This window comes from Falco rusticolus, chromosome 14, assembly GCF_015220075.1.
Source record: "Falco rusticolus isolate bFalRus1 chromosome 14, bFalRus1.pri, whole genome shotgun sequence".
Taxonomy (NCBI): domain Eukaryota; kingdom Metazoa; phylum Chordata; class Aves; order Falconiformes; family Falconidae; genus Falco; species Falco rusticolus.
In genome coordinates, this window is record NC_051200.1 from 7,547,421 (window position 1) to 7,563,080 (window position 15,660).

The following is a 15,660-nucleotide window of genomic DNA, read 5'->3' on the forward strand; positions in this document are numbered from 1 at the left end:
CAAGTCAGTATTCAAAGTACTCTGACCCACAGATACTCTGTATGCATACATAACTGCACGCTTTAATACAAAAAATACTAACGCACAGCCATTTGCAATGATCTCAGAGGAGCCAGTTCTCCTGGTTCGCTCCCACTGTATGACTGAGCATCTCCCTTGGCTTGCCTCACTTAACTTCCATTTTAGGGCTGGCCCTTCCTTGGTTATGACATTTGACTGGCTCCCAGCCCATGGTGAAATGACTTCAAACACTTACCACCTGCAATTCTTAAAAACAGTTTCTTGTAGTATTTTGAGATGGATAGCGTACAGGAGTACGTGTGTGTCTAAATAAGCTCTCAAATAGCTCCAGAATACTTAACAATGGCCGCTGTGAGGTCTTACACATTGTTATGCCATTTTAACACCAAGTAACAATTTCAAGCAAACAGAAGCCAGAAGAGTCTTTGCAGGTTTATAACATGCTTTACGTGCTGCTTAAACTTTCTTTTCACTGATCTGCTGCGGGATAAAAGCAATGTTGAAAATGCATTAAAGCGACAGTCCAGATCTGTAGCTACATTAGTCATTCTGTCAGAGCCTTGGAAAGAACCTCACTGAAGTCAAGCAGGAAAACAATTTGCTGAAGCATAAGCTGAAGCAGTGAGTCGCAACTCCTTCAAATCTCTCTAATATACATCATCAAGCAAGTGCTGAAGCCCTGAAAGGCACAACTGAGGCTGCACACAGGAGAAACGTAAAACAAACTTTGAACTGACCTCCAGTCTCTGGTATGTGGTAACAGCCTGAGTGTCCACCTACTCATACCTTAACAGCAGGCAGGTGGGAAAAGATAGGATGAGTGATGTTCCCGTGGTGTAGTAACAGAGCTACCTGTACATACAAACGGATAGTATTTTCCTATTTAAGTGTGCAACTGGGGTTTAGTTCCACCAAATGGAGCCATTCTGCACATGCACTGACCAACCAAAATCCCTATTTTGCAACATTTTTACCTGAACCACAAGCAATGGCTCCCCAAGCCCAGAAAAGCCAAGCAAGCAATGTTTTCACAGAATCTTTTTTTCCAAAGATAACATCGTTAAGCTTTGACATCTACAGTAGAACTGTGAGCCCAAAAGAAAGACGCACCTGAATCACCGAGGCATCTGGGGAACCCAGCCAGATGCCACAGAATCCAGAGCAGCTCAGCTGTAAATTGACTTAAATAAAACCCACTAAATTCATCCAACCAGGGCATACTCTACAAATCAGGGAAAACCTTTACAGGACTTTATCCTGACTCTGTGTTGGCCTAAGAGTACACTATAATCAGCTAACAGAGGTAAAACACGTAAAACCTTTTTTTTTTTTAAGAAGTTAATGGTAAACAGGGGCAGACTATTGTTCAGTGAAGCTCCTTCAAATCAGGTGTCAGAATTCTGAGTTCTTGAGAGATGAATCTGGAATCCATTCAATCTGGACCTCAGGAACAGTTGTCACTAAAGGAAAGAAAAAGTTTTGTTGGTAGAAAAATATTTTGGCTTTACTGTTTTAATACTAACTAATCTTGTGTGCTGTGCTGTACACCAGGGGAAAGGAACACAAACGATGTATGCTTCCCACACTGTATTGGTTTGGGATTGAAGGCTGTATACCCAAGGGGCTCCAGCTGCTTTTGCCCTGGGTATGGCTTCAGGCCGGTTCTGCCTTGCCTTTGCCACGCCGTCCCGTTCATTCACCTTCTGACTCCTCGGAACTTACACCACTCCCCTCTTCCCTCCGGTAACAGCCCCGAAGGCCCAGGCTACCCCAGCCCGCAGCCCGGCAGAGACGGCCCTCCCCGGGCGGGCGGTGCTTGGGGCCGCGGGCCCGGCTGCCCCGGGGGGACGCTGCGAGCGGCCCTTCCCCGCGGGTCTCGGCCTAAGGGGGAACCGGGGGCGCCTGCCGAGGCGGCAGCGGTGAGGAGGCCTCACCTCACCCCGCCCGGCCCGGCCCCGACGGGACACCCGCTTGCGGTTAGCGCCGCCGGGGGGGGGGGCGGGGCGGGGCAGGCCCGGGGGGGCAGGCCTAGGGGGGTGGCGGGGGCAGGGGCAGGCCCAGCCGGGCGGCAGGGCGGCTGCCCACCACGCAGAGCAGCGGGCCGAGGCCCGCACCCGCACCGCAAGATGGCGTCCGCAGGCGGAGCCGCCGCACCAGCGAGCTGCCGGCGGGCGGTGCCTAGAAGGGCCGCGCGCGGCGCTTCCGGCCGGGAAAAGGAAGAGGCGGGGGCGGCGCTTCCGGTGCCGCTGTCCTGGCGCGGCCGAGCCCCGGCGGCACCGGTAAGCGGCGGGCGGGCTGGTCGGTCGTGTCACCGGGCCGCGCGGGGGGAAGAGCAAGCGGGGACCGGCTGCAGCCCTGGCAGCTGCGAGGCTCCCCCCGGCGCTCCGGGTGCCTCGGGGGACTGCGGCCGCCGTTAGCGGGGCGGCGGGCCCGCCGCGGGTGGTTCCCCCGGGGTACGCGCGGCTGCGCACGGGCCGTACCGTGGAGTAGGGAGGAGACGGCGGGGCGGGGCGGGAGCCCGGTGTGCGGGGCCGGCCGTACCGTCAGCGGCCACGGGAGCCGGGACGTTCCGCGGGGCAGCTGGGCTACAGCGGCGTGGGCCTGGCACTGAGGGAGCTGCAGCAGGTGCAGAAATCGAGGAACGCGTTAAAGCAATACGGAATCTGCAGTAGGAAACTTACTTCTGTACATTCTTACAGCTTGTCTCCTCTCCAGGAAAAATGATTTCTGAAAGCAGCTCCTTCGTGAAGGGTGTGGTGCTAGGAGGAGCCTTCTGCATGCTGGTCACACTCCTGGGACACATCAAGGTGGGCCACGGGACAAAGGCACATCACCACGAGCATCACCACATCCAGGCTCCCAACAAAGAAGATGTCTTAAACCTCTCAGAAGGTGAACGCATGGAGCTTAGTAAAAGTATCCGTGTTTATTGTATCATCCTTGTGAAACCAAAAGATCTGGGGCACTGGGCTGCTGTGAAAGAGACGTGGAGCAAGCACTGCGACAAGGTGGAATTCTACAGCTCCGAAAACGTCAAAGTGTTTGATTCTGTAGCCCTCAACACAAATGACATGTGGGCAATGATGAGAAAAGCTTTCAAGATAACGTATGAACGCTATAAAGACGAATTCAGCTGGTTCTTCCTTGCGTATCCAACAACATTTGCTATTATTGAAAATCTCAAGTATTTCTTACTGAAAAAAGACCCCTCGCAGCCTTTTTATATAGGCCATACTGTGAAATCCGGTGACCTTGAGTATGTAGATGGTGAGGGAGGCATCGTCTTAAGCATTGAATCGCTAAGACGACTCTCCCGTGTTCTTGATGACTCTGACAAGTGTCCCGAGCAGGGAGGTATGATTTGGAAACTCGCTGAGGATAAACAGCTAGCAATCTGCCTGAAGTATACTGGAGTGTTTGCTGAAAACGCAGAAGACTCAGAAGGAAAAGACGTCTTTAACACTAAATCAGTTGGTGCTCTCATTAAGGAAGCAATGTCTACTCACCCTCAGCAGGTGGTGGATGGCTGCTGCTCCGACATGGCCATCACATTCAGCGGACTGGCCCCGAACCACATGCACGTGATGATGTATGGTGTTTACAGGCTGAGACCCTACGGCCACACATACAAGGATGCACTTGTCTTCTTGCCACCTGCAGACTCAGACAATGACTGACATCTCTACAGAGAAGACCTGGCACCATGGAGTCGGCGCTTCTCATGACTGTGATTTTTGTATCTGGTGGTACTGGTGTACAATTTTTTTTGCACATTGAGGTTTGGTAAAGCTCTTAAAAGTGGAAGGAGAACTCTTTTTCTACATTTTTTTATACAGAAACGCTTCTGGCTTTTGACAGTGTTGGAATGAAATGATGAAGTTGTTAAAGTTTATGATAAAAGGAAATTAAGTTTATATGGGGGTTTGTACCTGTAAATATTTATTAATGAAAACTCAAATGAACTTTAGTCTACCATTATAAATATATTTTTGCAAGACTTTGATTCTTTCGATTCTTCCAGGCATTTCTAGAATGTCTTTATATCTTTCTAAGATATACTAATAAAACTGACAACAGATTGAGTCTCAAATACTAACTTTAAGTCATTTCTTTTACACTAAACTACGCAACAGCTTGAGCTGTGCTGTTCACGCAGCACCTATTGCTTTACGTACAGCCTAACCCAGCGAGGAAGTAGCAGGAAGCCAAGTTGACAGATCAGTTAAGAAAGTTGCAGCAGTGTAATGTTAAGGGACCTTTGGACTGCTGCTTTTAAGCAGACGAAAGAGATAACTGTGTTTGAATAAGTATTATCATGGTCAGATAGCCTGTTAGCACAAGAGTAATTGCTCACTGATTTCATTTCACATATAAGCATATTACAATAACGGTACAGTATTTATTTCACTCCCATGAAAACAGTGCTAATAGTGTTTACAAGGAAGAAGCTGGTTAACCGTCAACACAGATGGAGTAGAGATGTATTTACAGGTATTTTTAACACCAAGATGCAGAAAGCAACTGCTTCACTCCCAGCCTTTCTTTGAGTGTCATGCACAAAAAAAGCAATATGCAAAACTCCTCAGTGCTGGGATGGGGGGAGCGGGCTGCTTTTTTTTTGTTGTTGTTCTGGGGTTTGGGTTATTTGTTTTTACAATTGAGCACACTTGACATCTGTTTTGTACAAGTTACCAGGTCACATTCCCTTCCTGTCACAGCAAGTGGGACTAAACGCACTTCATTATTTACTCCATTTAGAATTCACTGACCTCTCCTAGCTGTTTCAAGACTTAAAGCAGGCACTCCATCCATCTGCTACATCTGGGACTAGCACAGGCTTTGCTGGTTCTACAACACCCACAACAAGACCCCAGAAGATGGTATGTCATATCACCTTTCTTTAACAGACCATTTGTAAAAATCTCACCCTATCCCTGAGCGGCAAGGAGGCAGGTGGGGAAGTGAAATAGAGCTTCAGAGCTGATGAAAATATCCCTATCTTTGTTTTAAGCATCATGTCCATCATTTTTGAACAAGAATGGCAAGACAAGTGCTCAGACCCCCAGGCAAGCCACCACAGCGCTGCTGTTGCAGAAGGCACACCCTGTCTCACTGTTAGCATGTTCTCCTCCTCCACTTCAGCCAGAGCTCCACGAACAGAGCAACACAAACATCTACATCATCGGTGCCAAAACATACATAAAACTTAAGTTAGTATTTCTGATGTTTTGGTAAATTGGTATACAAATTAGTATAAGCATGATTTAACTTATATCTTCTTACAGAATCATTTTTGAAAGGTTAGATCCACAGCTGGGAATACTCTGACAAAGCCAGATGAAGAAAGTAAAACTTTGATTTCAGTGGTGTTTCTGATATTAAAGACAGTTCTGACCCCACTGCAACAACAGCAGCCATAGAGCAAACTGAGGAAAAATAAGGGGAGTTAACAACTAAACCAGAGTAAGTGTCATTTATCACAGACCTGAGCGGCACCGTAACACAACAGGAGGAGACAGAAGGGGAAAAAGCAAGCCGAAGAACTCAAGACGAGCTCATTTTATGCGAAAAAAGAACCACAAACTGATTTCCCATAGCACTAACAAGTTAGTACACTTTTAGCAGAACCTTTCGAATGCATAAAAACGTCCATTAGCATTCTGAAGGGAAGGTCTGAGGTTTGACCAAAATTTTTTCTGCAACACTGCTGTAATAATCACTTTAATTTTTGTCATCCTACATTAATAGTTTCAGGTTTACCCTGTCATTTTCTAAAGCACAATCTTGTAAATAATTTTACAGGAGAAATTTAAAAATGGCACAGATTAGGTAACACATTCCATCTCCCATGTCTTAATCCAGCTTTAGAATCAGATTAACACCTCTGCCTCCATCTTCTGTGAAGGGCCCAGGGTGGGGAAACCAAACATGCAGAACACCAAGACAAGGCACTTGCATACAAAATTAAGTTCTGCCATTATAAGTGTCAGAATAGAGACTTGAAATATTAATAAATGCTTCCAGAGACAAGAGTTATGAGTGGTAGACCTTAAAGTTTCCTTAGTTTATTAAGTGATTCCATGGCACAGGCTGTTTTCCATAGGCAGAGCTTTGGGTATGCAGTTGCTGAACAGAGTTGGATTATCCGAACAAACACACAGTGCTCTTTAACCCGTTCTGTGGATGTACATACACGTGGCAGTGTACACAAGCTGAGATCTCTTTTGAAGTTCCACCTGAAGAAGTAGCTCTTGGCTACACTGATAACCGTGTTTTGCTAACAAGCCTTTGTTAAACAGTGATTTTGTTTCTGCTCCTAAAATAAGGCAGCAAACAGGGAGTAGAGCATCAGGCACCAAGTTGGCACACACTCCATGTGGAGTATGCCCACCGTTTGTATAAACTCCGCCGTAAGGAGAGCGATATCAAACAGTGCTGGCAGGTAGAAATTTTAACACGCACATATTCTTCAGATATGAACGAGCATAAAAGAATTTCTAGTCCACATACCAGTCTAAGTTCATAAATCCTATACAGATAAACGCATATTAAAAAGAGAAAATCCTTAAGTAAAATACTGAAGTTAATGCTGTTAATAAATTAAGTTAAAAAATAAATGTCAAAAAACCTGATTTCTCCACATTCAAGCAACAGGTAGACTAACAAGATGTTAATCAGAAGAAAAAATCTGAAATGTTTCAGAGGCTTTATAAACCATATTCCTAATATTTCACATATGCTTTATATCACTCTCTTAGAAGAGCATAAAAATGTAAACATTTCTTGGCTTTTTCCTCCTTTTTGTTTGAAATGGTCTACTCACAGTCCATGCAGGATCTTTCCACCAGATATCTTCAGTCACTGAAGACTTAGGTTTAAGACAAAACAAAAAGAACTGTAATAAAAAGAAATCTAGAAAAATATTGTAGCCTAACAGTACTTTCGCATTCACTTGATTTATTTAGCGTAGCCACAGAACAAAATAATTTGTACATTCAGTCACATTAGAAACAAGGAATTACAAAGCAGTCCACATTTAATCTAAGTGCATTCCTTTGGAGTAACACAGTTCCTTTTGTTTCACTTGTATGTCTTCATATGCCAAAGGCCATCATTTAAATAGTGAATATTTTCAATACCAATCCCTTTGTTGACCTTCTCACTGTAGGAGGAGGAAAGAGGTACAGAAGTATTAGCTAGGTTAAATATTAGAGCAGTATAAAAATGCAATATTTAAAGTAGAAAATGCAGCATTTTTCAACTGGAATGGGAGAAGCTATCATTCACAATGTAACAATCTTCAACAGCAGGTGGACAAGAAACAGTATTTGTTACTACACATAACCACGTTGCTGAATGATAAGAGTTCAAATATTTGCCTTCCACGTTTTGTCAACAGCCTCCCACAATACTTCTAACTACTTCTTTGTGGGAGGCAGTTCTTCAGGCAACATTTTGCTACTTTTCTTAATTGTAGCGTTCCTCTATCAAAGCAGCACAGCAGCTTTAAGTGACTCTCCCCTTTCCCAGCACAGGAGGTGGTGTAACCTGGCTGGAACATGGAATTTGACAAGTTCTGGTTCCAAGTGCGCCGCAGACACGATGAAATGCAGGTGAGCTGCTTTGCTGCTAGTTGCAGGACATCTATCCACTTAATAATATAAATGCTGAATTTACATGCCAAGGACTTGCAGCACGTTACAAACATACAACCCTTCTGTATCTTTTGAGTCATGTAATCTTTAAAAGATTGTTTTGTGTGTCTGCACTGGATTTCTAATACGTTATTCCACAGATAAATCTGGTTTTGTCACAATAAGCAAGACAACTCTCATTATTCTAGGGCTGAGAACAAGTTTCGCCCCCTTGAAAAATATAATTTACTGTATTTACACTAAGTGCTCTATTACTTACTTCATTTACAACTTGTTCAAAAGTAATCAGGAAGGAAAATACTGCTGGGGTAATTGCATTAACACATCATGTATCCTAATCACAGCAAGTGACTGAAACCATACTGTCTCACAATCTTCTGGTTTAAACAATATCACACAAAAAAAGCACGCGAATGGGCTGCATAGATCCATATCAATTTTGTTTTCCTCTCCAGTTCACGTTGCTTGTCACAGGAACAGCATATTCAGCTGCAAGGCTGCTGAATTTGAAGTTAGGGTTAGGAATACAGGTAATCTCGGTTTGCAGCGATCACAGCAGATCACTGCAGATACAGGACTGGGTCAAAAGTAACTATTCTTTCCACCTACCCTCGGAATCTTTTGAAGGCACTACAAAGAGTCCTGAGGAATGTGATTCCTCAACAGCTACTGCAGGTCCAAATCCAGGTTACTGCAGCCCCACCTGATCCCTGTCCTCTAATGCCTTCCCACCACTCTCCCTTGTGCTACCATGACGACTTCAAACCACAGAGTGACCCTGTACAGATGATCCTGCTGAGAGTTATCCCAAGAAACAGTGACTTGTTCATATCAAAATCAGCTTCCCTGCCCACACAAGCACTAGACCGGGCTGGAATCAACACAGCCCCAACTTGCTGGTGCAGCTTACATCCTGCTGCAACACATTATAGAAATTAAAATGACAAAGAGGTTTAGCTACTTATAATTCAGCACTATCTGAATGCTAAGAACGAACATCCATTTCATTTTCTATCTCTTTTCCTTCTCAAATAGTTTTCAGTTGATGTTTATCCCCAGAACAGACCTCTACATTTCACAAGTTCAGCTAAGCCAGTAAGCACATCAAGCAGGAATGCTGCATATGGGTACAAAGTAAAGAAAAAGAGAAGGCCGCAGAGGAAAGCCCGGCTGGTCAACCAGATACTCGAGTCTCTGCTGGCCGTGCAGACAAAAATCACTTTGATGCTTTCAACCACCTCAAACCCAAATTACATCTCTTGCCCAGCCCAGGTAGTAAGTACTCTGTACAAACATTTCTTTGTTCAGCATGAACTTTGAGAAAGTATAATCAGAGAGCAAAAAATACTAACATCCAGTAGTAGTACTGATGCTGCCATCTTATAATCTATGTCCACATGAAAAGAACTATTTTTATTCCATTTTCTGTCCCTGAATATTAATCAAAAAAATGGAATCTTAAAAAATTCTGTACTTGAATGGCATATGCTGCAACAGTGATGCAATAACCTTGACAGTGATGCTTATATTCCAAACTAACAGAAGAATAATAATGATGTGGGACAGGTTATATTTCAATTTTTAAAACACTTACATGTCCTCAGCTGACATCTTCATTACTCCCACACATAATGCATGTTGTTTTCCCTCTGCCATTATTGCCTACAAATTACCGCTAAGGAAAACAGATTTTTTTAAACTATTTCAGAAAAGTAAAAGCAATATGAGGAAATGACTTTCCAAAAAGTTTCAAAATCCCGTGTTGAACTTTTACCCTTTTAGTAATTCTAGAGCTCTAGCTCTTAAAGATAAGCAAAACAATGCACTGCATTTAACAACTGAATCACAGTGTGTAGAACAAAGCATGTATTTATGAACTTCGAACAGCAATTACAGAAAAAGATCTCCCAGCACTACATTTCCCCCTTTGTGTCCAACACAGTGATGGTAATCTCATCCTTTCTGGAACAAAACTACACATTTGTGGGGCCATTTTAGATGCCAAGGTGCAGAAGAATTGAGACACAAATCTTAAAAACCAGAAGTACTGAAATTAGACATGTCCTTTTCAAAGCTTAGCAACACGCAATGCTAACCGCTGCTGATCTTTTCCTATAGCATCCAACTATCAACAAAAGCAGCACAGCTTGGTATTATTAATTCTGTATTTGCTCAGGGTTCCTTTCTCAGTAATATAATGAACAGGAGTGAATTAGCATACTTTCCTCATTTTACAAATACTCAGACACGCAAAGCAAGTCCTGACTACAGCAAAGCTAGTCCTGAACATCTTTCCAAATTCCCTAGGAACCACAGCAAATTCTTCTGTAACTGAAGGAGATACAAGACTGATTAAGGAGGCAGGGGACAAATTGCACTGTACCTCATCTATTTTTACAGTTCTGCATCAAATCACCAAGGAGCTTCACTTAGGTTGCATGAGTTCAACAGCATCCCACCCAACAGCACAGCAGGAATAATTATTTGGTTTGGAACATCACAGTAAGTAAAAGAAAAATACACTTTTAACCTTGCCAAATGACATCTGAACCTCTGCAGCTCTTTTCAGATTATAATCTGAATTATTTTGGATTTTAATGGTATTTCACGAACTAACTGGTAATCAGCTGAGAACACAAGAACAGAAATTTCACTGATCTTACAGCAAGCAGTAATTTGTAGTTAAAGAAGGATACAACAACAGTATCAACGGCAGCAGGGTAAAGTTTTGCTCCAGGAGACGTCAGGCCAGGGCACATTATATTAGCTCCGCTTAGTACAAATTTAATGGCGCCTTTATCAACCTGCTGATGTGGTAGAATAAATGGGTCTAGGAGGAGAAAGACACAGCATTACAATTAATACGGTAAGACAACAACACAAATAACTTCTCATCAAGTCAGTTTAGATGGGGCAAGTTTAGTGTGCTGCAAGGGTAGGAAGTTTGAGAAACCACTACCAGAGCTCCTGCTGAGCTGTACTGTCCCAAAAGGACACAAGTACTGTTCTCCCAGACCACATGTTTCATCTCAGAATCAAAAGATAAACCAACACTAGGCCTATGCCTCTGGCACACTCATATACTGAGTAACAATATTAAAAAGTTCCCTCCGCCCCGAGAAACAATCACGCAAGTGCCCACATACTAAGAGGTCTTAAATCCCTCAAATTACATGTGTAACGTCTTAGATGAAAAAAGAGTTTAATGTTAACCAGACAAAAAAAGCACAGACGGACAAAATTCATGAAGGCTGTCAACTCTCCAAGCAACCTTTCAAGTACACGCACTTTCTTGAAGTATTTCAAACACTGAGATTTGACTGTAGCGACACCTATGCTCATCCAAATCAGAGTAATACAAACAAGCAGAACATTGAGAACAGCAAGAAAAATTAGCATGAGAGTAAGCTGTAAAAACCACACAGCATAAACTCTAACAGGAGAAAAAAACCACATTACATCATTAACCTCATGATTAAAGAGTATTTTTCTGGTAAGAACTTACAAGTATTTGGAAGGAAGCAAACAGGGTTTAAAGGAAGAGTTGAAAGAACAAAGATAGGGACTAACAACAGGAGATTTAGATCTCTGGCCTACGGAAACCTCTCTCAAGATTTTTCGCAGTTTTGCACAGTTTAATTCTTACAAATCAAAGTTCAGATTGATTAACATATAACATTACAGTAATTATGGGGGAAGGAATCCATTCAGGTGCCGGAAATAGCGAGCAATAAATTACAGTTGAGTATATACACACTATACCTTTAAGATCTATTCTGGAACATACATATATATATATATATATAAGCATTAAGTTCTTTTCAATTTGGTTCTACAAAAGTTCTGTGGAATCACACCCTCACCCCCTCTCCCCACCACCACCATCCTCAGGAAACTTACATTTGTGAAGCAACCGTAGTGTTGGGTAAAAAATCCCTTCTCTTTGTCTGAAGAACAGCAACTCCCCATTCACAGTGAGGATTTCTATATGTTCATGACTGCAAGATTAAAAAAAAATTATTCCAATAGCTACTTAACCCTCTTACGGTTTAAATGAAATATATGACTTCACAGAGTCTGGTCTGTCTTGACATCTGAGAAAAGATAGACAATTAGCAAGAAAATTTAAAACTAAAAAGTCTTTTTTTTTTAATGACTTGTTCTTCAACACTGGCCTTCTGCATGTTTCCTTCCTTTAAAGAAAAAAAATAAAAGAAAAAAACGACGAAAAGACATCCAGCTGTTCACAAACTACCTTTCTTTGGGGTTTTTTTGTAAATGCAACACAAAGAGTGGACAAGGAGAAGACATCAGCAGAAATATGCTACTCTTTATTCAAAAGAAAGAAAATAATCCAGATAACATATGGAAATACATGGTAAAAAAAATGCTACTGGAAGCAATCCAAACAAGTTTGAGCTTCCATATCCATAAAGCTGAATGCTTCCCTTCACCAGCAGGCTGATCCCTGGAGAGTCCCCAGATATGTTGGACATTTGCGGCATTTTTGTTTTCCTCAAACATCCTACTAGCACAGGCCTTCAAAAGCATGATAAACACATGCAAACTTTATGGTTTGGCCATAACATGGATTATTATCTATTAAGAAATTATAGATACTTTTCAAAAACACTAGGTTCATCTACAATACAAAATAAATCTATAAAGAAAGCAATCCCAGCACCTTGGAAGCAAAGTTTACGAGAAAAGAAACTTACCATCTTACTATTTTGACTGGGTCTTTCTTTGGCATAATTTGGTTTAGCCATGGTTCAATAACAGGAAACTGGTCTATCAGTTGATTCTTAATACCTTTAATAACTGAAGTCTTCAGCTGGATGCAGTTTGATACATTCTCCTTTTCATCAAATCTGTCAATCGAGCAGAAGTATTTCAGAAATGCACAATTTGGTGCCCAAAAGCTGCCATACCTCAGCAGCATTCTGCAGAAATTCGCTCTAAGACCTCAGCAGCACCACACCTGCCCAACTTTCAAATCTTAAGATTTTATAAGGTGTAAATCTGTTCCCTGGGAACACCAGGCTGGGGGAAGGCGGGGGGGTCCCCACTAGTAGGCTGCCTTTGCTCCTAAGCTTTGCATACATCCATGAAACATACTTTTAGTCTCACGGATGCACCTTGGCACACAAAGTTATTTCACTCAACTCTAAGAGCAGACTTTGCTGGCACCCCCAGCACCTACGGCGCCCCTCGGATGTATCTGCATGAGCCCTTCACCTTCACCACTGCCAGACGAGCTGCGCTCCCAACCCCCCCAAAGCTCACACAAGTTAATGACTCAGCTTACTTTTTAGGTTAGTTTTGTGGGTTTTTTTAATAATCAGATGCCCAAGCAGCCCAGCCCAGCGCCCGAGGGCAAAGCTGGCGCCTGCGGGGCGGCGGAGACCGGCGGTCGCGCCCCGAGAAGACCGGGGTGGGGGGCGTGGGGGAAGCGGGGCCGGCTGCCCCAGCCCCCGAGCAGGGCCTGGCCGCCTCAGCCCGGCCCGGCAGGGCCCAGCCCCGGGGCGGAGGGGGCACCGGGCCCGCCCCGGCCCACCCTTCCCTCCCCCCTCCCGCCGCCCCCCACCCCCGGCGGAGCGGCCCGGCCCCACTCACTTCTTGAACATCCTGGGGGCGGTGGGCGCCGGGCGGGCGAGTGCCTGGAGCCGGGCGTGGGGCCGGCGGGCGGCGGCGCGGGCACCCACGGCCTCGGCGCTCCCTCACACGAGGCTCCGGGCCCTCCCCTCCGCGCCAGCCGGAAGCGCCGCACGCTTTACGGCCTGTCGCGCCGCTCCATAACAACGGAACGCGCGAGCGTCACCGGGGCGGGCGGGAACTGCAACTCCCAGGGAGCTGTGCGGGGCTCGGCGCGTGCCGGGGGCCGGGCCCGGGCCGCGGTAGTGCCCAGCGGCGGCCTGCGCTGCCAGCCCGGTGTTAGCTTCGACGCTGGAGCCGTTTCTTCACGGCGCTGTTTTCCCAGGTAACGTATCACTTCATTAAAATAAATTCTTTAAAAGAGCAATCAAAGTGCTGGTAACTGCTCGCATCCTTTAAACACAACGTCAGTTGAACGGGTAAAAACGCAGCCACCTTCAAATTAGCCAAGGGGAAGCTATCCCCGTTTCAGAGCAGGCCACGCGATCCTGTGGACAGCGCTGGGGGAGGGGGGATCCACTTCTCAAACCGCAGATCCTGGAGCCACCCAAGGGAATCCGCTACTGCATCCTTCGAGGTGGAGAAGCAGCAGCAGAAACATGGCTTGTGCTGAAGACCACCACCCCCAGAGAGAGAGAGATGGCTTCTGCCGAAGGCGATGACACTACGTAGCACTTGTTAGAATCAAATTAGGTTTTGCTTGGTGGTGGCTGCAGAATATCAATGGAAAAACACAGAAGGAATTTACCCTACTGCTTTTTAACGCTCTAAGAGCGGACATGCCTGGTTTTGTTCTTGAGACAGGTAGCTAAGCCCACATATCGGCAACTGCCCTGTTTCTTTCTAGAGTAATGGCAATGTTATCACTGCCATAAAGGAGAGAAGGAAGAGGACATAAAAGACCGGTTCATTAGTTATGCTACCTGCCAACTTCTTTTTTCCATACAAAACAAAATAATCAGCTTTGATAATATAATATAACAACTAATTAAAACCTAATACTTAATAGTTACATCAGTCATACAAAGTAAAATCAAGCCTTTACACACAATATCGTTTATTCATATAGTGAAATACAGAGTCAGGAACACACTAATAATGTTAAAAAAGGATAGGAATGAACTATAGCATTATAGAAATATCCAGGCATTTTAAGTCATGAATACCACCTCCACCTACTGCGTAGCATCACTAAAAATACTAAGAATAAAGAATTCAGTTTTAACTGAAACACAGTGACATGGCTCATGCCCAGATCAGAAAGTGAGAAAAGAAGTTTATTACACCTTCAAACTATTCCATACATTTTTGAGCGCCTCAGAATAACTTTTATTAAACAATACTTTGCCATGTAAACAACCCTTGCAGGTATGCTTGCATTTTTAAGAACTATGGTGAAAAAAATTATAATACTTCCACCTCAAATGTTAGAAACATGTAGTAAACTTTCACCCTGTGACTCCCCAAAAATACAGCACATCTCACCGAAACCGTCTGAACCTCTGGTTTCATGCTAGCCTAAAACAGCAAGACTAGCTCCTAATTTCCAAAAAGCACCTGAACCACAGGCTCCCTTCAGGGCTGAGCTAACCTCAAGTCTGGTCTCAGCATTTCCGTCTTCTCTTCCAAATGCTTTCTGTTGGTGTGGCTGCAAAGACTTCAAGGCCAGCTAACTGCCCAATCTAAATTTCCTTGTATAAAGGAATTTTGAAGAAGGCCCTTAGCACCTAGGAATTTTGTAATACAGCTCTCATTATTGTTCAGCCTCACCACCAAAAAGCTGAAGACGTTTGCTCTGGTTGTTGTGTCACTTTTAAGCAACAGAATTTTAAAAGCATGGTACCTGGATAAGACTGAAAAAGCAAAGAGGCACATCCAGCAAATGGCTTGACAACCCCTCCAGCCCCGATGGAAGCCACCCCTCAGGATCATAAGCTAAATAGAAAGCATTCAGAATCTCTCCCCCTATATGCTCCAGTAGGAAAAGGGCAAAATCCACAGCACTCAGCTTCCTCCTGGGTTCCCAGGATTCTACCTTGCCTTCACCTGTGCCCCCAGACAGTGACCGGTCAGGTGCTGCGCATTCTGACTGATAGGACACAGGCACCGACTCTTCCCCACCTGAATGACTGCACCGACAGGATAAGCCTTCCTGCTTCTCCAGGGAAAAGGACACTTACTCATTTCTCCTCTTTTATAAAGCCAGTCATTTCCACAAACTAAGAAACTGTAGAAATTCAAGATTTCTTACATCTGTACCCCTCTTATCCGATTTGGCTTAAGCAAACATGACAGTTCACTGGGAACAGAGGAAAAACTTACAGCATAG

At 44.2% G+C, this 15,660-nt stretch overlaps 2 protein-coding genes across 5 annotated transcripts; one reads left to right on the plus strand and one right to left on the minus strand.

Moving 5' to 3' along the window:
* Positions 1-1,851: 1,851 nt before the first annotated feature.
* On the plus strand, positions 1,852-4,111 carry C1GALT1C1 (C1GALT1 specific chaperone 1). Of its 3 annotated transcripts, none has more exons than XM_037408059.1 (2): positions 1,852-1,997; positions 2,721-4,111. In XM_037408059.1, the coding sequence occupies exon 2, from the start codon at positions 2,742-2,744 to the stop codon at positions 3,696-3,698; it is 957 nt and encodes a 318-aa protein (XP_037263956.1). In that variant the 5' UTR covers positions 1,852-1,997; positions 2,721-2,741; the 3' UTR covers positions 3,699-4,111. The 3 variants fall into 3 exon arrangements, with proteins under 3 accessions (XP_037263956.1, XP_037263955.1, XP_037263954.1); XM_037408058.1 differs by lacking the exon at positions 1,852-1,997 and adding an exon at positions 2,192-2,300 and having other exon boundaries at positions 2,737-4,111; XM_037408057.1 differs by lacking the exon at positions 1,852-1,997 and adding an exon at positions 2,208-2,300.
* A 1,959-nt stretch (positions 4,112-6,070) lies between these two features.
* MCTS1 (MCTS1 re-initiation and release factor) lies at positions 6,071-13,443 on the minus strand. 2 transcript variants are annotated; one of them, XM_037408063.1, is made up of 6 exons: positions 13,293-13,443; positions 12,395-12,547; positions 11,577-11,674; positions 10,373-10,506; positions 9,271-9,338; positions 6,071-7,183 (listed from the first exon to the last, which is right to left on the minus strand). In XM_037408063.1, exons 1-6 carry the CDS (start codon positions 13,301-13,303, stop codon positions 7,102-7,104), a joined length of 546 nt encoding a protein of 181 aa, XP_037263960.1. In that variant the 5' UTR covers positions 13,304-13,443; the 3' UTR covers positions 6,071-7,101. The 2 variants fall into 2 exon arrangements, with proteins under 2 accessions (XP_037263960.1, XP_037263958.1); XM_037408061.1 differs by lacking the exon at positions 13,293-13,443 and having other exon boundaries at positions 12,395-12,633.
* Between the last annotated feature and the right edge of the window lie 2,217 nt (positions 13,444-15,660).

Excerpts from the sequence above, each read along its gene's own strand:
- C1GALT1C1 (XM_037408059.1), top strand. The coding sequence starts at position 2,742 with ATGATTTCTGAAAGCAGCTCCTTCGTGAAGGGTGTGGTGCTAGGAGGA.
- MCTS1 (XM_037408061.1), bottom strand. The coding sequence starts at position 12,618 with ATGCTGCTGAGGTATGGCAGCTTTTGGGCACCAAATTGTGCATTTCTG. Across the intron at positions 11,675-12,394 it reads CCAGTCAAAATAGTAAGATG|TCATGAACATATAGAAATCC; the intron begins GTAAGTTTCTTT and ends TTAATCTTGCAG. Across the intron at positions 9,339-10,372 it reads CTGCCGTTGATACTGTTGTT|GCAATAATGGCAGAGGGAAA; the intron begins GTATCCTTCTTT and ends GGTAATTTGTAG.